Source organism: Salmo salar, chromosome 06, assembly GCF_965601325.2.
Source record: "Salmo salar chromosome 06, fSalSal1, whole genome shotgun sequence".
NCBI lineage: Eukaryota > Metazoa > Chordata > Actinopteri > Salmoniformes > Salmonidae > Salmo > Salmo salar.
In genome coordinates this window covers 24,146,853-24,162,282 of record NC_138296.1, presented here as the reverse complement: position 1 = coordinate 24,162,282, position 15,430 = coordinate 24,146,853, and the positions used below count along the sequence as shown (strand labels likewise).

Here is a 15,430-nt window from a genome sequence, read left to right as displayed (position 1 = left end):
TGCTCAATGGGATTGAGATCCGGGCTCTTCGCTGGCCATGGCAGAACACTGACATTCCTGTCTAGCAGGAAATCAGCCATACTGCTCGTTCTGTGCGTGGTGGCATTGTCATGCTGGAGGGTCATGTCAGGATGAGCCTGCAGGAAAGGTACCACATGAGGGAGGAGGATGTCTTCCCTGTAACTCACAGTGTCGAGATTGCCTGCAATGACAACAAGCTCAGTCCGATGATGCTGTGACACCCTGCCCCAGACCATGACGGACCCTCCACCTCCAAATCGATCCCGCTCCAGAGTACAGGCCTCGGTGTAACGCTCATTCCTTCGACGATAAACGCGAATCCAAACCATCACCCCTGGTGAGACAAAACCGTGACTTTACCAGTCCTGTCTGGTCCAGCGATGGTGGGTTTGTACCCATAGGCGACGTTGTTGCCGGTGATGTCTGGTGAGAACCTGCCTTACAACAGGCCTACAAGCCCTCAGTCCAGCCTCAGCCTATTGCGGACAGTCTGAGCACTGATGGAGGGATTGTGCGTTCCTGGTGTAACTCGGTCAGTTGTTGTTGCCATCCTGTACCTGTCCCGCAGGTGTGATGTTTGGATGTACCGATCCTGTGCAGGTGTTGTTACACGTGGTCTGCCACTGCGAGGACGATCAGCTGTCCGTCCTGTCTCCCTGTAGCGCTGTCTTAGGCGTCTCACAGTACGGACATTGCAATTTATTTCCCTAGCCACATCTTCTGTCCTCATGCCTCCTTGCAGCATGCCTAAGGCACGTTCACGCAGATGAGCAGGGACCCTGGGCATCTTTCTTTTGGTGTTTTTCAGAGCCAGTAGAAAGGCCTCTTTAGTGTCCTAAGTTTTCATAACTGTGACCTTAATTGCCTACCGTCTGTAAGCTGTTAGCGTCTTAATGACCATTCCACAGGTGAATGTTCATTAATTGTTTATGGTTCATTGAACAAGCAAGGGAAACCGTGTTTAAACCCTTTACAAAGAAGATCTGTGAAGTTATTAGGATTTTTACAAATTATCTTTGAAAGACAGGGTCCTGAAAAAGGGACGTTTCTTTTTATGCTGAGTTTATATCTGTCTTTCTGCCTGCCTGTCTGTTTGCCCTATAGAACGATCAAAGCTAATCTTAATAGAGAAAGCGATCTGTTACAGATGAGGTAACGAGCTTCCATGAACTCTGGAGCTCTGTGAAGTTTCAGAGGAGAAATGAGAGCGTGTATCTCACTGTCTGTGACAGCCACGGCTGAGTGCATGCAGTGCATAAAACATTAACGGAGTAGTGCTCAGGCAGTAGTCTCACAGACAGTCAGTCTCTCCCTGACACTAGTGGCTCCTATGGGAGGGAGTTGAGGCCTTCAGACACAGACAGACTATAGAAAGAGAGGAGCTCAGGGAATACTGGTGTGCATGGGTGTTACATCATGTCAAAGGTTCCACTTCCAGAAGTTTCAGGTAGGCAGTCTATGTTTATCTGTCTGATAAGTGGCATTAGTCCAGCTAGCTGGCATTTCTTCCACATGCATGTCCTTGTCTGAACCTAAAGAGGATTGCCTGCATGCCATTCAGTTGTCACCATGTCTGACTTCCTACACTACCACAATACACAAAGGCAATAGTAATTTGTTACTTGGTAGCCTTCACACTCAAATTACACAACGCTTCAAGTAGGCAGTGGAAGTTGTAATGGAGGCGAGGGACTGATATCTCAAAAGACATGGGGCATTTTTTTTTTCCTGGATTGTACTGTAATAGTGTTCTCCCAGGACTTCAGACAGCTAGCCAGTAGACAGTCATACCGGACCTGTTAACCACTGTGACTGGAACACAAGACACCCCAGTGTTCAGTCAAGCAGAATAGAGTGACTGGGGCTGCGAGTGAGAGTCTCAGTGTGTGTGTGTGTGTGTGTGCCAAAGCCTGAGTGCATGTGGGCATGAGGAATGTGAGAGACAGAAAGGGAGAGAAAAAATATAGAGAAAGGGGAATCAGAAGAATGATTCGGGGAAGAGGAAAGAATTGTAGGTTTGAATCCCTCCAGTTGTTCCTAAAGGTCACAGCACTCAACCAATTTCAGGAGTCAACAACTTTTATCTCATTAAACTCAAAGAAAAATTAACGCTAATTAGTAAAAAAGGACATTTTCTCATTCCAATCTATCTGCACTGCAGCTTGACCCTGTGCTTGTCTCAACTGCATGTGTGATGTGTGCCATGTAGAGTGTTTGAGAGCAGAAGACAAATGTCTGTTGTTCACTATAACTAATGGACAATAAAGTTGTATTGTATTTGTGCACATCATTTGTATGTTATTTTTGAGTGTGATAAGAGGGTCGGGTCAGTCAGTCAGGTGAAAGTGTTGGAGTATTCTGATGTAGTCTGTAGCTCACCCTTCCTCCGTCTCATTGATGATGTCACAGATCTCCATGTTGAGGGTCCAGTCCTCAGCCTGCAGGCCACCATCCGTGGCCTTCTCTGGAAGAGACAACAGGAAGTCAACAAAAACAGGAAGTAAACAAGCCTGCTCACTGGACCAAGGAGGACACTAAGTAGTAGGAAGTTTCCCCTAGACGAGCGGTGAGCAACACCTAACCCCATAGGAATAACCGGTACAGCCCAAAAAGGATGAACCACCCCTTTGGGACTGGTTCCTACCTAGGTTTCTTCCTTCTAGGGAGTTCTTCCTGGTGCTTTCACTTCTGCTTTTCTTGCTCTGTGGGGTCTAGGCTGGGCAGCTTGTGACAACTGCTGATGTAAAATAAATAAAATAAATGAGGCCTGATTGATTAACAAGATGGGAGATGTAAAACAGGTTTTTATAACAGACCTAGAGTCAGTACTCTGCCAACCCACTGTCCACTAAGCCTTGGGCTATATTTCAGTCTGACTGCGCTGTGACCTGTCCCCTTACCTCAACAAGCCGCACTAATTAGCCTAAACTCCATGGCTTATGTAACATTACTGTGGGCATGACAAAAAGTTGTGTAACCAAGCACGTAAAAAAGAGATAACCTGTTACTGTTTTCTGTAGTAAGCCAATCTCTCGGTCTTGATGTGTCTCGTTTGATAACTGTAGTGTAGGCCTAAGCATTTTCAGATGTTAAAAATGCATTCTTCCTCCCTTCCTGGATGTAGGTTGATGTCTGATGATCTAACATGCTTGGATAGGTGTGAGCAAGGCTTCCACTGTGGTGCTTTCACCAATCACCTCATGTGTGATGCATTTTAACCTATTTAAACAGGATCATGGGTGTTCTCTGCATTGTCTTAGAGAGGAAAGTAATAGAGGGAAACGTGACAGGATTTGGGCTATTGGCTTTTCAACACAGTCAGTAACATTGAAGTTTTATAATGACATAATTGAGCTGACGTCTGGAAGTCCACTACCACTGGTGTCGACCAATTACCGTGCTGAATTCATCCCTCCATGAAACAGGATTAAAGAACTGTGTGTGTGTCCCACATGGAATACAATTCCCTTTGAGCCCTGGTTGAAAGTAGTGGACTACATAGTGAATGGGGTGTAATTTGGGAAGCAGACCTAGTCTCACTCCTGTTCTTCGCTGGCAGAAAATAAGGAAACTGAGCCAGCAAGAGCTAGAGGTTTTTAGAGTCAAAACAGAGCTAAAATGATGACTAGACTAGCTCTAGGTTAGCTCATGGCTCAGAACATTTCCACCTCCAGCCCAGGGGCTCAGAGCAGTGTGGCATGCCCAGGCCAAGGACCTCTCTCTGGGGCTATGTGTCCTGTTCTGGCCTCTACCTCCCCTCTCCTTCCAACCCGTCAGATCACACAGTCTACCACTAATGCTTTTGGTGTCTGTTTCTCTCCTTTCACACTGCCTCTAATCTAAATATTACTCAAAAAATGTACAGTGAGGGAAAAAAGTATTTGATCCCCTGCTGATTTTGTACGTTTGCCCACTGACAAAGAAATCAGTCTATAATTTTAAATGGTAGGTTTATTTGAACAGTGAGAGACAGAATAACAACAAAAAAATCCAGAAAAACGCATGTCAAAAATGTTATTAATTGATTTGCATTTTAATGAGGGAAATAAGTATTTGACCCCCCTCTCAATCAGAAAGATTTCTGGCACCCAGGTGTCTTTTATACAGGTAACAAGCTGAGATTAGGAGCACACTCTTAAAGGGAGTGCTCCTAATCTCAGCTTGTTACCTGTATAGAAGACACCTGTCCACAGAAGAAATCAATCAAATTCCAAACTCTCCACCATGGCCAAGACCAAAGAGCTCTCCAAGGATGTCAGGGACAAGATTGTAGACCTACACAAGGCTGGAATGGGCTACAAGACCATCGCCAAACAACTTGGTGAGAAGGTGACAACAGTTGGTGTGATTATTCGCAAATGGAAGAAACACAAAAGAACTGTCAATATCCCTCGGCCTGGGGCTCCATGCAAGATCTCACCTCGTGGAGTTACAATGATCATGAGAACGACGAGGAATCAGCCCAGAACTACACGGGAGGATCTTGTCAATGATCTCAAGGCAGCTGGGACCATAGTCACCAAGAAAACAATTGGTAACACACTACGCCGTGAAGGACTGAAATCCTGCAGGGCCCGCAAGGTCCCCCTGCTCAAGAAAGCACATATACATGCCCGTCTGAAGTTTGCCAATGAACATCTGAATGATTCAGAGGACAACTGGGTGAAAATGTTGTGGTCAGATGAGACCAAAATGGAGCTCTTTGGCATCAACTCAACTCGCTGTGTTTGGAGGAGGAGGAATGCTGCCTATGACCCCAAGAACAACATCCCCACCGTCAAACATGGAGTTGGAAACATTATGCTTTGGGGGTGTTTTTCTGCTAAGTGGACAGGACAACTTCACCGCATCAAAGGGACGATGGACGGGGCCATGTACCGTCAAATCTTGGGCGAGAACCTCCTTCCCTCAGCCAGGGCATTGAAAATGGGTCGTGAATGGGTATTCCAGCATGACAATGACCCAAAACACACGGCCAAGGCAACAAAGGAGTGGCTCAAGAAGAAGCACATTAAGGTCCTGGAGTGGCCTAGCCAGTCTCCAGACCTTAATCCCATAGAAAATCTGTGGAGGGAGCTGAAGGTTCGAGTTGCCAAATGTCAGCCTCGAAACCTTAATGACTTGGAGAAGATCTGCAAACAGGAGTGGGACAAAATCCCTCCTGAGTTGTGTGCAAACCTGGTGGCCAACTACAAGAAACGTCTGACCTCTGTGATTGCCAACAAGGGTTTTGCCACCAAGTACTAAGTCATGTTTTGCAGAGGGGTCAAATACTTATTTCCCTCATTAAAATGCAAATCATTTTATAACATTTTTGACATGCGTTTTTCTGGATTTTTGTTGTTGTTATTCTGTCTCTCACTGTTCAAATAAACCTACCATTAAAATTATAGACTGATCATTTCTTTGTCAGTGGGCAAACGTACAAAATCAGCAGGGGATCAAATACTTTTTCCCCCCCCTCACTGTATTTCCTGTGTACACAAAGACAGTATTCTGCTAACAACATGTCAGAACATGAGAAGGCAAGGTAAACAGCATGACACGGTGTTTAGCTGCTCAGGCCCAGTGTGTGAACAGCAGAGCATTAAGTGTTGTTAAGTCTTAACCACTGCTATCTCCACTGGCACGCCCCACGTAATCTCCTCAAGTGGATTGGAAAGCGGACAGGCAGGGAGAGGAAAAGAGGGAGGGAGAAAGAGGAAAATGAAAGGGAGAAGGAAAGGACCAGACCTAGTTAGGGATGTTGTGGTCATGAGATTTTGTCCGATGTTGATTGGGAAGCAAATAATTGCCGGTCTCACGGTAATTGACCGTTAATTAACAAACACATTTAGCATCTCCTGGCTTCCTCACATAGCCTACAACTTGAAAGTCACGCGCTGCGTTGTCTCTACACCCCTTGTAAAGCGGATGAATGTGCTTCATTTTAAGGCGTTATTTGGCCACTTTAGTTGTGATACAAACCTTAACAAAACATATATGCCTATGGGCTAGGCTACATGAGATGTTTAAAAAAATATATATATATATATATATTTTACCTTTATTTAACCAGGCAAGTCAGTTACGAACAAGTTCTTATTTTCAATGACAGCCTAGGAACAGTGGGTTAACTGCCTTGTTCAGGGTCAGAACGACAGATTTGTACCTTGTCAGCTCGGGGATGTGATCGTGCAACCTTTTGGTTACTAGTCCAACGCTCTAACCACTAGGCTACGCTGCCGCCCAGGTGTGCGACTATGATTTGAAAAAGTTGCACAAAAAAAAGCATGTGCTGTTTTTTGCCTTACTGCACACAAGCTGGGCATCATTTACAAGTGATTTCACTACACCCGCAATAACATCTGCTAAGTATGAGTTTGTGACCAATAAAACTTGATTTGAGAAGTGATAATAGATCATTCACATGTGGTAGGCTAATATTGTCAATAGAAAAGTTTGTGGTCATATGCACAACCTTAAAAACATAGGTGATGGGATAATAAAGGATTCTAGTATAGAACAAGAAGGCCTGCACACCTTTAAAGCTCCCAATTCACCGCTTTATTGACAACGTTTTGATCTGAAACGAATCTTCATCAGGTCAAACACACTGAGTGTCCACATCCCAAAATATCCACATTTCACCTCACATTGTGGACATGACGCATGGTGGATGCAACAAACGTGTATCTCTAATAATTAAATGAGTACTGTGATGGTTCCAGAACATAATATACATTTAAAAAACGACCAAGTGGGTAACCTGGAAGGCAAGACAAATCAAAGTGAAGTAACATATTCAGGTAACAAATGGTCTGATATCAAACTCTCGATTCAGACCTCTAGGAGACATGGTGCACAAACGGGGAATCCAAAACAATTCTCTTAATAATACATTATCAGTATCTCCACCCCTCCTAGGAGTCTTAACATGTTCCATGCCAATGTATCTCAAAGAGCTAATGTTGTGACGAGACTCCATGAAATGCGCAGCCACAGGGTTTCTCTGGTCATGGGATCTGATATTACTCCTGGGTTCTGCTATCCTTATTTTCAGAGCTCGTTGTGTTTTTTCCTACATAGCATAGACCACAAATACACTTGATCAGGTATATCATGTTTTGTGGAACATGTAATGATGCCCTTAATCTTAATGGCCTTGCCCGTAATAGGGTGACTGAATATTGTGCATTTGTTCGTGAAGTTACATTTGGTGCATCCGCCACATCTATAGTTACCGTCCGGCACATTGTCTAGAAAGTTACTGCGTGGCACTGGTGGAAGATCAGACCTCACCACCATGTGACTGATGTTGGGTTCTTTAAACGTCTTTTCCAGTTGTCCTCCTCCAGTGCTCAAGATGTGCCAATGTTTTTAATAATGTGGTTGAACTGTTTTCCAAGTGGGGAGTACTGAAGGAAGCGTTGAATGCGTTGGTCAGGAGAGCGGGGAGGTTTGGACGTGAGGCTGTCATCCCGGGTCATATTTTTATACCGTTCCCTTGCGTCATGCAGCCATTCCCCTGGGTAACCCCGCTGTCTGAAACGCTCATCCAGATGGTCGGTTTGTTTGACATAGTCACTCCGTGTACTACAAATCCTACGTATGCGACTGTATTGGCTAATGGGGAGGTTATTTTTTAGGGGTGTAGGGTGGAAGCTGTCTCCGCGTAATAGGGAATTTCTGTCAATCGGCTTCCTGTATAGATCAAGAAATCGTATTTCACAAGCAGTGAATTTCAAATGTTCACTGCTTGTATTGATGGAGGAGTGGAATCGATGAAGTTCCTCCGCTGTGCCCTGGAATAGAACGAATACGTCATCAATTAAGCGTTTCCAGAGTCTAATATGGTGCAAGAATGGATTATTAGGGCTGAAAAATCACCTTCTAAAAAAATAAAAGCACATACAGATTGGCATAATTGGGTGCCATTTTACTACCCGTAGCAGTTCCCTTCTGTTGAATGAACATGCCATTTTCAAACATGAAAAAGTTCTTAGAACAATCTCAGCAAGCTACTGTGCCAGTGGGTCGTTGACTGAGGTAATGTGCCATGGCTTCTAGGCCTCCCTGATGGAGGATATTAGTATGCAGTGATTCAACGTCAAAACAAGCCATAAGCATCTCCCCATTCATGTTGTGCATTGTCTTGAGGGTGTTAATCATGCAAAGAAATCAACAAATGCAGAAATATTTTCAGTCAATGGAGGCCACAATAGGTCTCCCTGGTGGCTTATCCAGTCGTTTTGTGGATTTTTGGTAAGGCATGAATGACGCTCCTGATTGGACAGTCGACTTTCATGAACTCATATTCTTTTTGCATAATGTCTCCACTTTCCATAAGAGACTTCAGCTTGCAGTGAATCTCATCTTTGAACAGGGGTGTAGGGTCACGTGACAATTTCTGATAGAAAAAGTATTGTTCAATTGTCCCCAGATGTCATTCACATAGTCACCACGGTTTAACGACACCATAGATCCGCCCTTGTCAGCATTACACACTATCAAAGTGGAATCCTTTTTTAAAACATCCAATGCTTGCCTCTGTACTTTAGGGAGATTATTGTAGACTGTATTCTTGTTTCTTAACCTGAGACATCTTTTTCCACCAATCTGCAGTATGTTTCTTGGGAGGGATTTCTGTATCTGGGCGGACAAAAAGTGGATTTAGCTCAAAAAGGGGTTTTTGTTCTATGGGAAATGTCATTCTCTATTTGGTCACCCATAGTCTGAACACCCATCAGACTATTCTTGATTTAATCTTGTCTTTACATAAACTAAATAATGTGTGAGAAATATGTTTGGATTTTGAATGGACCATTATCATGCACCTATTTCGAAACAGTGGCAGAAAAAATTAAGTAATCTATGCACTTAAATAGTGAATGTAGGACACTTTTCCCATGGTTCATTTTCCTGCCAGCCAGGTAGGCTATTCTCCTGTTGTAAAGAAAGTCAATGTGCTTAATATTAGGAAAGTTGATAAATAAATATAGTAGGCCTTGCCTATAGAAAACTGATGGGATCCTCCTCTTTTTAATAGAGGTCATCAAATCTCTTTTCTCACGCAATTGCATAGCCTATAGAAATGTTGCGCAGCATGAGCTCATGGGCTCACGTGAAATGTTTGATTAGATTTTCGATTACATTTGCATTGATGTCAGAGTGATTAGAGGGACAATAGAGTGCTGAGTACCAGGCAGTTAGCATGTTTGGTAGGCTACTAATGACCATCAGCAGCATCAGCGCTTGGAGAAGGCTAATTACCGTGACTAAACAGTCATGTGGAATTTGACTGCCATCATGACCACCGGTGTGGCGGTAATATGGTCACCCTAACAGCCCTATACAGTCATACTTTTTGAGGCCTCTATTCATGGAACAAGACAGACATTACAACCAGAGCTTTGCAAATAGAAGAGAGACTGATTGGGTGCGAGTTCAACCCAGGCTCCACCCCCAGACAGTGTCCCAGTGCCATGGAGTGAAACCAGTACAACCAGTCACGTGGCCACACAGGCGGAAGGCTGTGCCATCCACTGCCAACTCCACAAATCTCTGTTTCAGATCCCTCTTTGCTCACCTTCTGTTCTCTCTCTCTCTCTCTCTCACCCTCTTCCTTTCTCTATCCCACTATCTTTTCTCTCTCTCTTTTCCCCCCTTTGTCTGTCTTCATCCCTCTCACGCTCTATTCCTCAATCCACTAATGCATAGCCCTGAGATAGACATTTGAAATTGGCTCATTATATGACCCAAACATGTATCCATGGTTACCGAACTATTCCTCTGTCTTTTCAACATCTCGTCATAGAGGGCTTATTACCAGAGAGTGCTCCAACCCATTAGGGACAAATCCATGGGCCTGCTAGCTACACTAACCCTTCCACTAATGGAGATGGCAGGCAGATTGTTCTGTTTCCTCCAGGATGTCTAGCTGCTTTCCCTCTATGATGGTCTCTGTCTCTTCAGCAGCTAAAGGGAAAGAGATGGAGTCAGCATCTAGGCCAACTGTACTCTGAGACAGAGTAGTTTCACTAGTATCAAACCTCAAGCCACACACACACACCGCAAACAAACGCACCATCCATACATCCCAACATAAACATGCACACACACTGCAAAGATAAACACACACTTGCTAACACACACAACATCCACCCAGCCTCTCTCTCTCTCATCCTGTCCACCCCCTGCCTGTCAGGCCACTTAAGGCAAGAAAGGACAATTAAGATGCACAATGCAAACCTCATCAGTAGGGTTGCTGCCTGTTCTGTTGCCCTGTCTCTGAGTGCTCTCCCATTTCCTCTGTGAGAAGTGAACCTGATCCCTTTCCCCTGTCCTGTTGCTGCTGTACTGTTGGGTACCACTCTCGCCACCAGCACTGTATCCACACGGACAGACAGAAGGCCTTTATGGACAGCACAGTACAGCACAGTACAGTGAGCACTCAACCAGAGAGATAACACACTGGGGCAGATGATTTAAAGCTAGTAGCTCCTAAAGAAATTAAAGATCCACTCTGCTGCTCGCTGGGCACAGTGTGCAGTGACCTGAGCAGACCGCTCTCTGAGCTGACAATGATGATGATGATGGTAGTGACTTAGCCTAGCTGGTGTGGTTGTGTTCAGCGGTGGCCATCTAGCATGACTTGGCACCAAGCTGGCCGGGGAAGCAGGCCAGTGGGCAGGGGGCCCCACCCTGGCCTGTAGGCTACACTCACAGCAATGAAAGACCTTTCTTCTGCACCTCCTCAGACCAACTTCCTTCTAGCCTGGTCCCAGATTGTGACCATGATGACCAATGGAGTTGATAAGGCAGCACAAATAGCTCTGGTTCCAGATATATCTTCCTTCCTCCAGAGTATACCCATGATATGTTCCCATTCGATATCACACAGATGCATGACTAGAGGCTAATAAACTGTGGCTATTAGCAGCTTCAGACATCGATATCTCACCTTCGGAAAAAGGCCTGACCATGAGAAACTGGACTGAATGCATGGGAAACTGTTTGTGCAATATGCCTGGGTGACATCCTAGGAGATTCTCTCAGAGACAATGCAGAGAGGACAGCTTACCTTGTCATCTGTCTAGTTTGTTAGGCTAGACAAGATCTCAACTGAGCAGTAAGTATACAGTACTAAAGACCTTTATAACATAGGATAGTTATGGTTGTAGCTAAGGCCTTGAACAGTACCAGGGCCTAAAATTAACACCTGGGGGTAGATTTTGTCATTGGTGGGTAAAATGTATATTTCACCAGCCACGTTGGCGGGTAGTAAGGGCTCCACAGTGCAAGCATTTCACTCGCATTTGTGAATAAAAAGTCAAGTTCGATCACATTTTTAGTCAAATAAATGCTCCAGTAGCTTTTTTCAAAGTATTTCTGACATTTTGTTTCATAGCTGGTAAATGAAGTCTATGAACTACGAATCCTATATAGCCTATTCCATCTTGCGCTGGAACACTGCCTGGCTGGGTGCATGCGAAGAGCTGAGCGAAAGGTGCATTTTTAGAAGCGCTGCGCACAGGCATAAGAATTGGTCTAATTTACTTGACCCGAAAGTCTACTGAAGTGAGACTTGTCCTTGTCCATTTACATTGTGTTGTTCACAGGCTAGGTTGTTTTTCTATGTTTGAGTTCCAATTGCAAGGGAAGAGAAAACAACGCCTCTCCTAGTCAGACTCAATCACAGGCTCAAACATGACTCTAGTCGCGCTACCACGGTAACCTCCCACCCTTAAATGAGCAGGGGAAAATGTTTGTCTCATCTGTGATAGTTTGGTTTAATGACTCAGGTCACAAAAAAATGAAATGAAACAATATAAAACATTATTTCTTACTAATAATACATGTATTGTTTTAGAAACATTACAAAGCATGCTCATCTGTTTTTTGTGTGTTTTGTTGGTATAATTTTAGCAGGGGGAAAAAATAATAAACTGAGTGGTTCGAAAACTTAATGCTGATTGGCTGAAAGCAGTGATTGGCTAAAAGCCTTGGTATATCAGACCGTATACCATGGGTATGACAAAACATGTATTTTTACTGCTCTAATTACATTGGTAACCAGTTTATAATAGCAATAAGGTACCTCGGGTGTTTGTGGTATATTGCCAATAAGGGCAAGGGCTGTATCCAGGCACTCCGCGTTGCGTCATGCTTAAGAACAGCCCTTATCCGTGGTATATTGGCCATATACCACACCCCCTCGGGCCTTATTGCTTAAATCTACCTGCCACAGTGGCTGGTGGACCAAAAAGTGAATTGTATGCACTGTACAGTACTAAGATCTTCATAAAATAGAATAATTATGGTTGTAGCAACAGCCTTGAGCTGTAAGAATACTGTACAAAGACCTTTATAACATAGGATATTGATATAGTTGTAGCTAATGTCTTTATAAAACATTTATAGCCTAACTATTCTATCCACGGAGCCCTGGTTAGTATTCTGCCATGTTCCATTGTTCGTGCAATCGTCAATCCAATAGTTTTGCTGTGGATGTAGACGTGCTGTTAGATAATCAGTGACTATCAATGAAGGACACAGTCCCTGCCTGAGGGTACATAGGCCCAGTAGAGTCCTACCTAGCCTCAGCCCAGTCCCATCCAATCATCACAACCACATCTTATCTCAGCCCAGTCCCATCCAATCATCACAACCACATCTTATCTCAGCCCAGCCCCACTCTCCTTCTGGCCAGACTACACTTTATCACAGAGTCTGCACCACCTGGGGTTGGAAACAGTCCATTGTATTACATTTTATATTATTAACCTTTATTTAACCTGGGGAACCCATTGGGACCAGGGTCTCATTTCCAATGGTGCCCTGAGAACAACAGTTGAAGCAATGTGAGGAACCATTCAACCAAATTACAGATACAACATTTCAAATGAATTACATTACATTCAAAAGGGCAGTACTAACAAATATATACGATCAATAACAACAAGAACCCAAAATACCCAATTTGGGACCAAATAATCAAGTTTTAGAGTGACCTGTAGGTCATTCCAGGATGGAGGGCCATAGGGAAGACTGCTTTCAGTTACTAACTCAGAGGTGACCCGCGGAACCTCTAGTACCAACCAGTCTAGAGACTGAGTCTTATAGTTACTAGATTTCCAATTTAGAAGTGAGGTAGTATGGGAGTTTCTGTAGAAGTGCTTTATATATGAGTAATAGCCAATGTTGGGCCCTTCTGGTAGTCAGAGACTCCCAGGCAACTGTATAACAGACAATGATGCTTATGGAAATTATCACCAGTGATAAAACACAAGGCTGTATATATAGCCACTGAACTTAGAAGTCCACACTTGTTAAACAGCCCTCAAAAGCAGCAAGCCTATAACAACGCTATTTTTTAAATTTAACCTTTAACTTATAATATGGAGGTGCTATAGAAGTTGTGAAATAGCCTAGACCCCCCTCACCTAGAAGTGAAAAACTATTCCTGCTTTGCCATATCTAAACCAATCCCAACCGCAGGGATCACTCAGTTATTATCTCCCAAATCCCAGGCCGGGAGCAAGGCCTGGAGAAATGTCCACAGACTGAGCCAGTTACACCTGTTGCAGGGGTAAACAAACTAGGCTAACTGAGCCTTAAGATATTATGACTGTGATTATAAAAGCCTTAGAGCTGTTCGCAAAGCTAACCGTCATGGTTATTAGTACAGTAGATAGAAGATCTATGCACACTACACAGTGGACCAAGCCTATCAAATCAGGCATTCCCTATCCATATATTTTGCGTGCCCTACTGTATAAGGCCTCAGTATGAACCTAGCTCTGGTCCAGGGCATTATGTGTGGCTTACTGACGCTCACTCGCACGTGAAGCCCTGGACCAGAGCTACTATAAACCATACAGACAGGGTGGAAAATAAAAGTCTTAAGGTAGTAACAGGTTAGGCTACACAAAATGCAACTTCCATTAGGTATTGGGCTAATCAGGAAAACAGAAGAGCTTCTAACATGTTAATTTTCTTATGCCTTTAATGCCCATAAACACTTGTCAGTATTTCAGTCCAAATAAGCACTGTCGAAGCTCCTTGTCCCAATGACAGAGCAGGAAACTGCCCGGAAAAAGCTATGTCTTTAGGAGCTGCAGGAGGGAGGGCACTGAGGGGAAGGGGGAACTTTGAGGGAAGCTACAGGGGGATGTCGACTAGCTTCCTCATCACCATTCATTACAATCCCAACTGACCAAACTACTACCCTAACATCGGAGCCCATGGGAAAAAAATTGGGCATGGTTTAGTGGCAGCAGGTAGCCTAGTGGTTAGAACGTTGGGCCAGTAACCGAAAGGTTGCTGGATCAAATCCCGAACTGACAAGGTAAAAAACTGTTGTTCTGCTCCTGAACAAGGCGGTTAACCCACTGTTCCCCGGTAGGCCATCACTGTAAATAATAATTTGTTCTTAACTGACTTGCCTAGTTAAATCAAAGTTAAATAAAAATCTAGGTCAGTTGTGTTTGTGTAATCACAGAAAAGCTGGCAACAATGCAAGTCTATCTTCTTGTAACAGAAGTGATTTACAATGACTCAGTGTTACTCGGTGTAACTGACACCCTTTGAAGGGTGTTTTGCTAATGTGTCATCAGTATTTGTGAGAAAGCTCATTGTGATTTGTCTGCATTTTTCAGCATAGTCAAAGGTCAAATGACGTATCTTCCCGTTTATCCCCTTCCATTATCAATGTCATGCCTGTACGAGCTTAAAGAATACAGACCAACTGTTCAAATGTGAATTCGTGAATTAGTTTAAAAGCACTAGTTAGTGTCATAAAACACTAATTGGCAAATGAGACCGCACATCGTCATTGATAAACAATTTCAACTGAAAAACTGTTACCCAGCTGTTGTATCATTGTATTTCAAAACAAAGGAGAATCCAGTAGAAAACTCCCTCGTGAAATCATTGCGCTTCATTTGGAGCAAATTTGTACTTTTCAGCAAATGTGCCAACGTGATTCCAGTTAGCTTAGCTAACGTTTGCATGGGCTAGCCGCGAACCGATATTTATAAGGTTACTGTAGCTGGTCGATGATGCTACAGCTAGCTAGCTTAGCTCGCTTCTGAATGCCGTACAATAACACATGCAAGTCAACATTCAAACCTTACATTATGGCTTTATAAGACCTGATTAAACAGCATCTATAGCTGGTAACTTACCTAAGCACTGGCCCACAGGAGTGCTGTACGGATTGCCCAGTAAGAACTCCATCTTTATGACAACAAACAATACCCACAGAATGACAGAAGCTGGAAGAGAGGCGCATTATCTGCAAGTCCCTCCCACTGAGCAACCACATTGGAAGATAAAACTGAGATATCAATCTGTATGGCTGGATTTATTGTCGATCAAAATTAGCAGCTATCCAGGGTATGTTCACCACCAACACAAAAGATAGCTA

General features: G+C 43.8%; 1 protein-coding gene across 2 annotated transcripts in view; it reads right to left on the bottom strand.

Annotated features, from left to right (window-relative positions):
* The window catches only part of LOC106606598 (TOM1-like protein 2), a 36,911-nt gene extending 21,584 nt beyond the window's left edge, over positions 1-15,327 (bottom strand). The window contains exons 1-2 of one of the 2 annotated variants that reach the window (XM_045719959.2): positions 15,189-15,327; positions 2,401-2,485 (exon numbers count right to left, since the gene is read on the bottom strand). In XM_045719959.2, the coding sequence (XP_045575915.2) occupies positions 2,401-2,485; positions 15,189-15,240 (137 nt within the window). In that variant the 5' untranslated portion in view covers positions 15,241-15,327. The remainder of the gene's footprint in view (positions 1-2,400; positions 2,486-15,188) is intronic. The other variant, XM_045719961.2, reaches the window with a different exon arrangement.
* Positions 15,328-15,430: the final 103 nt, after the last annotated feature.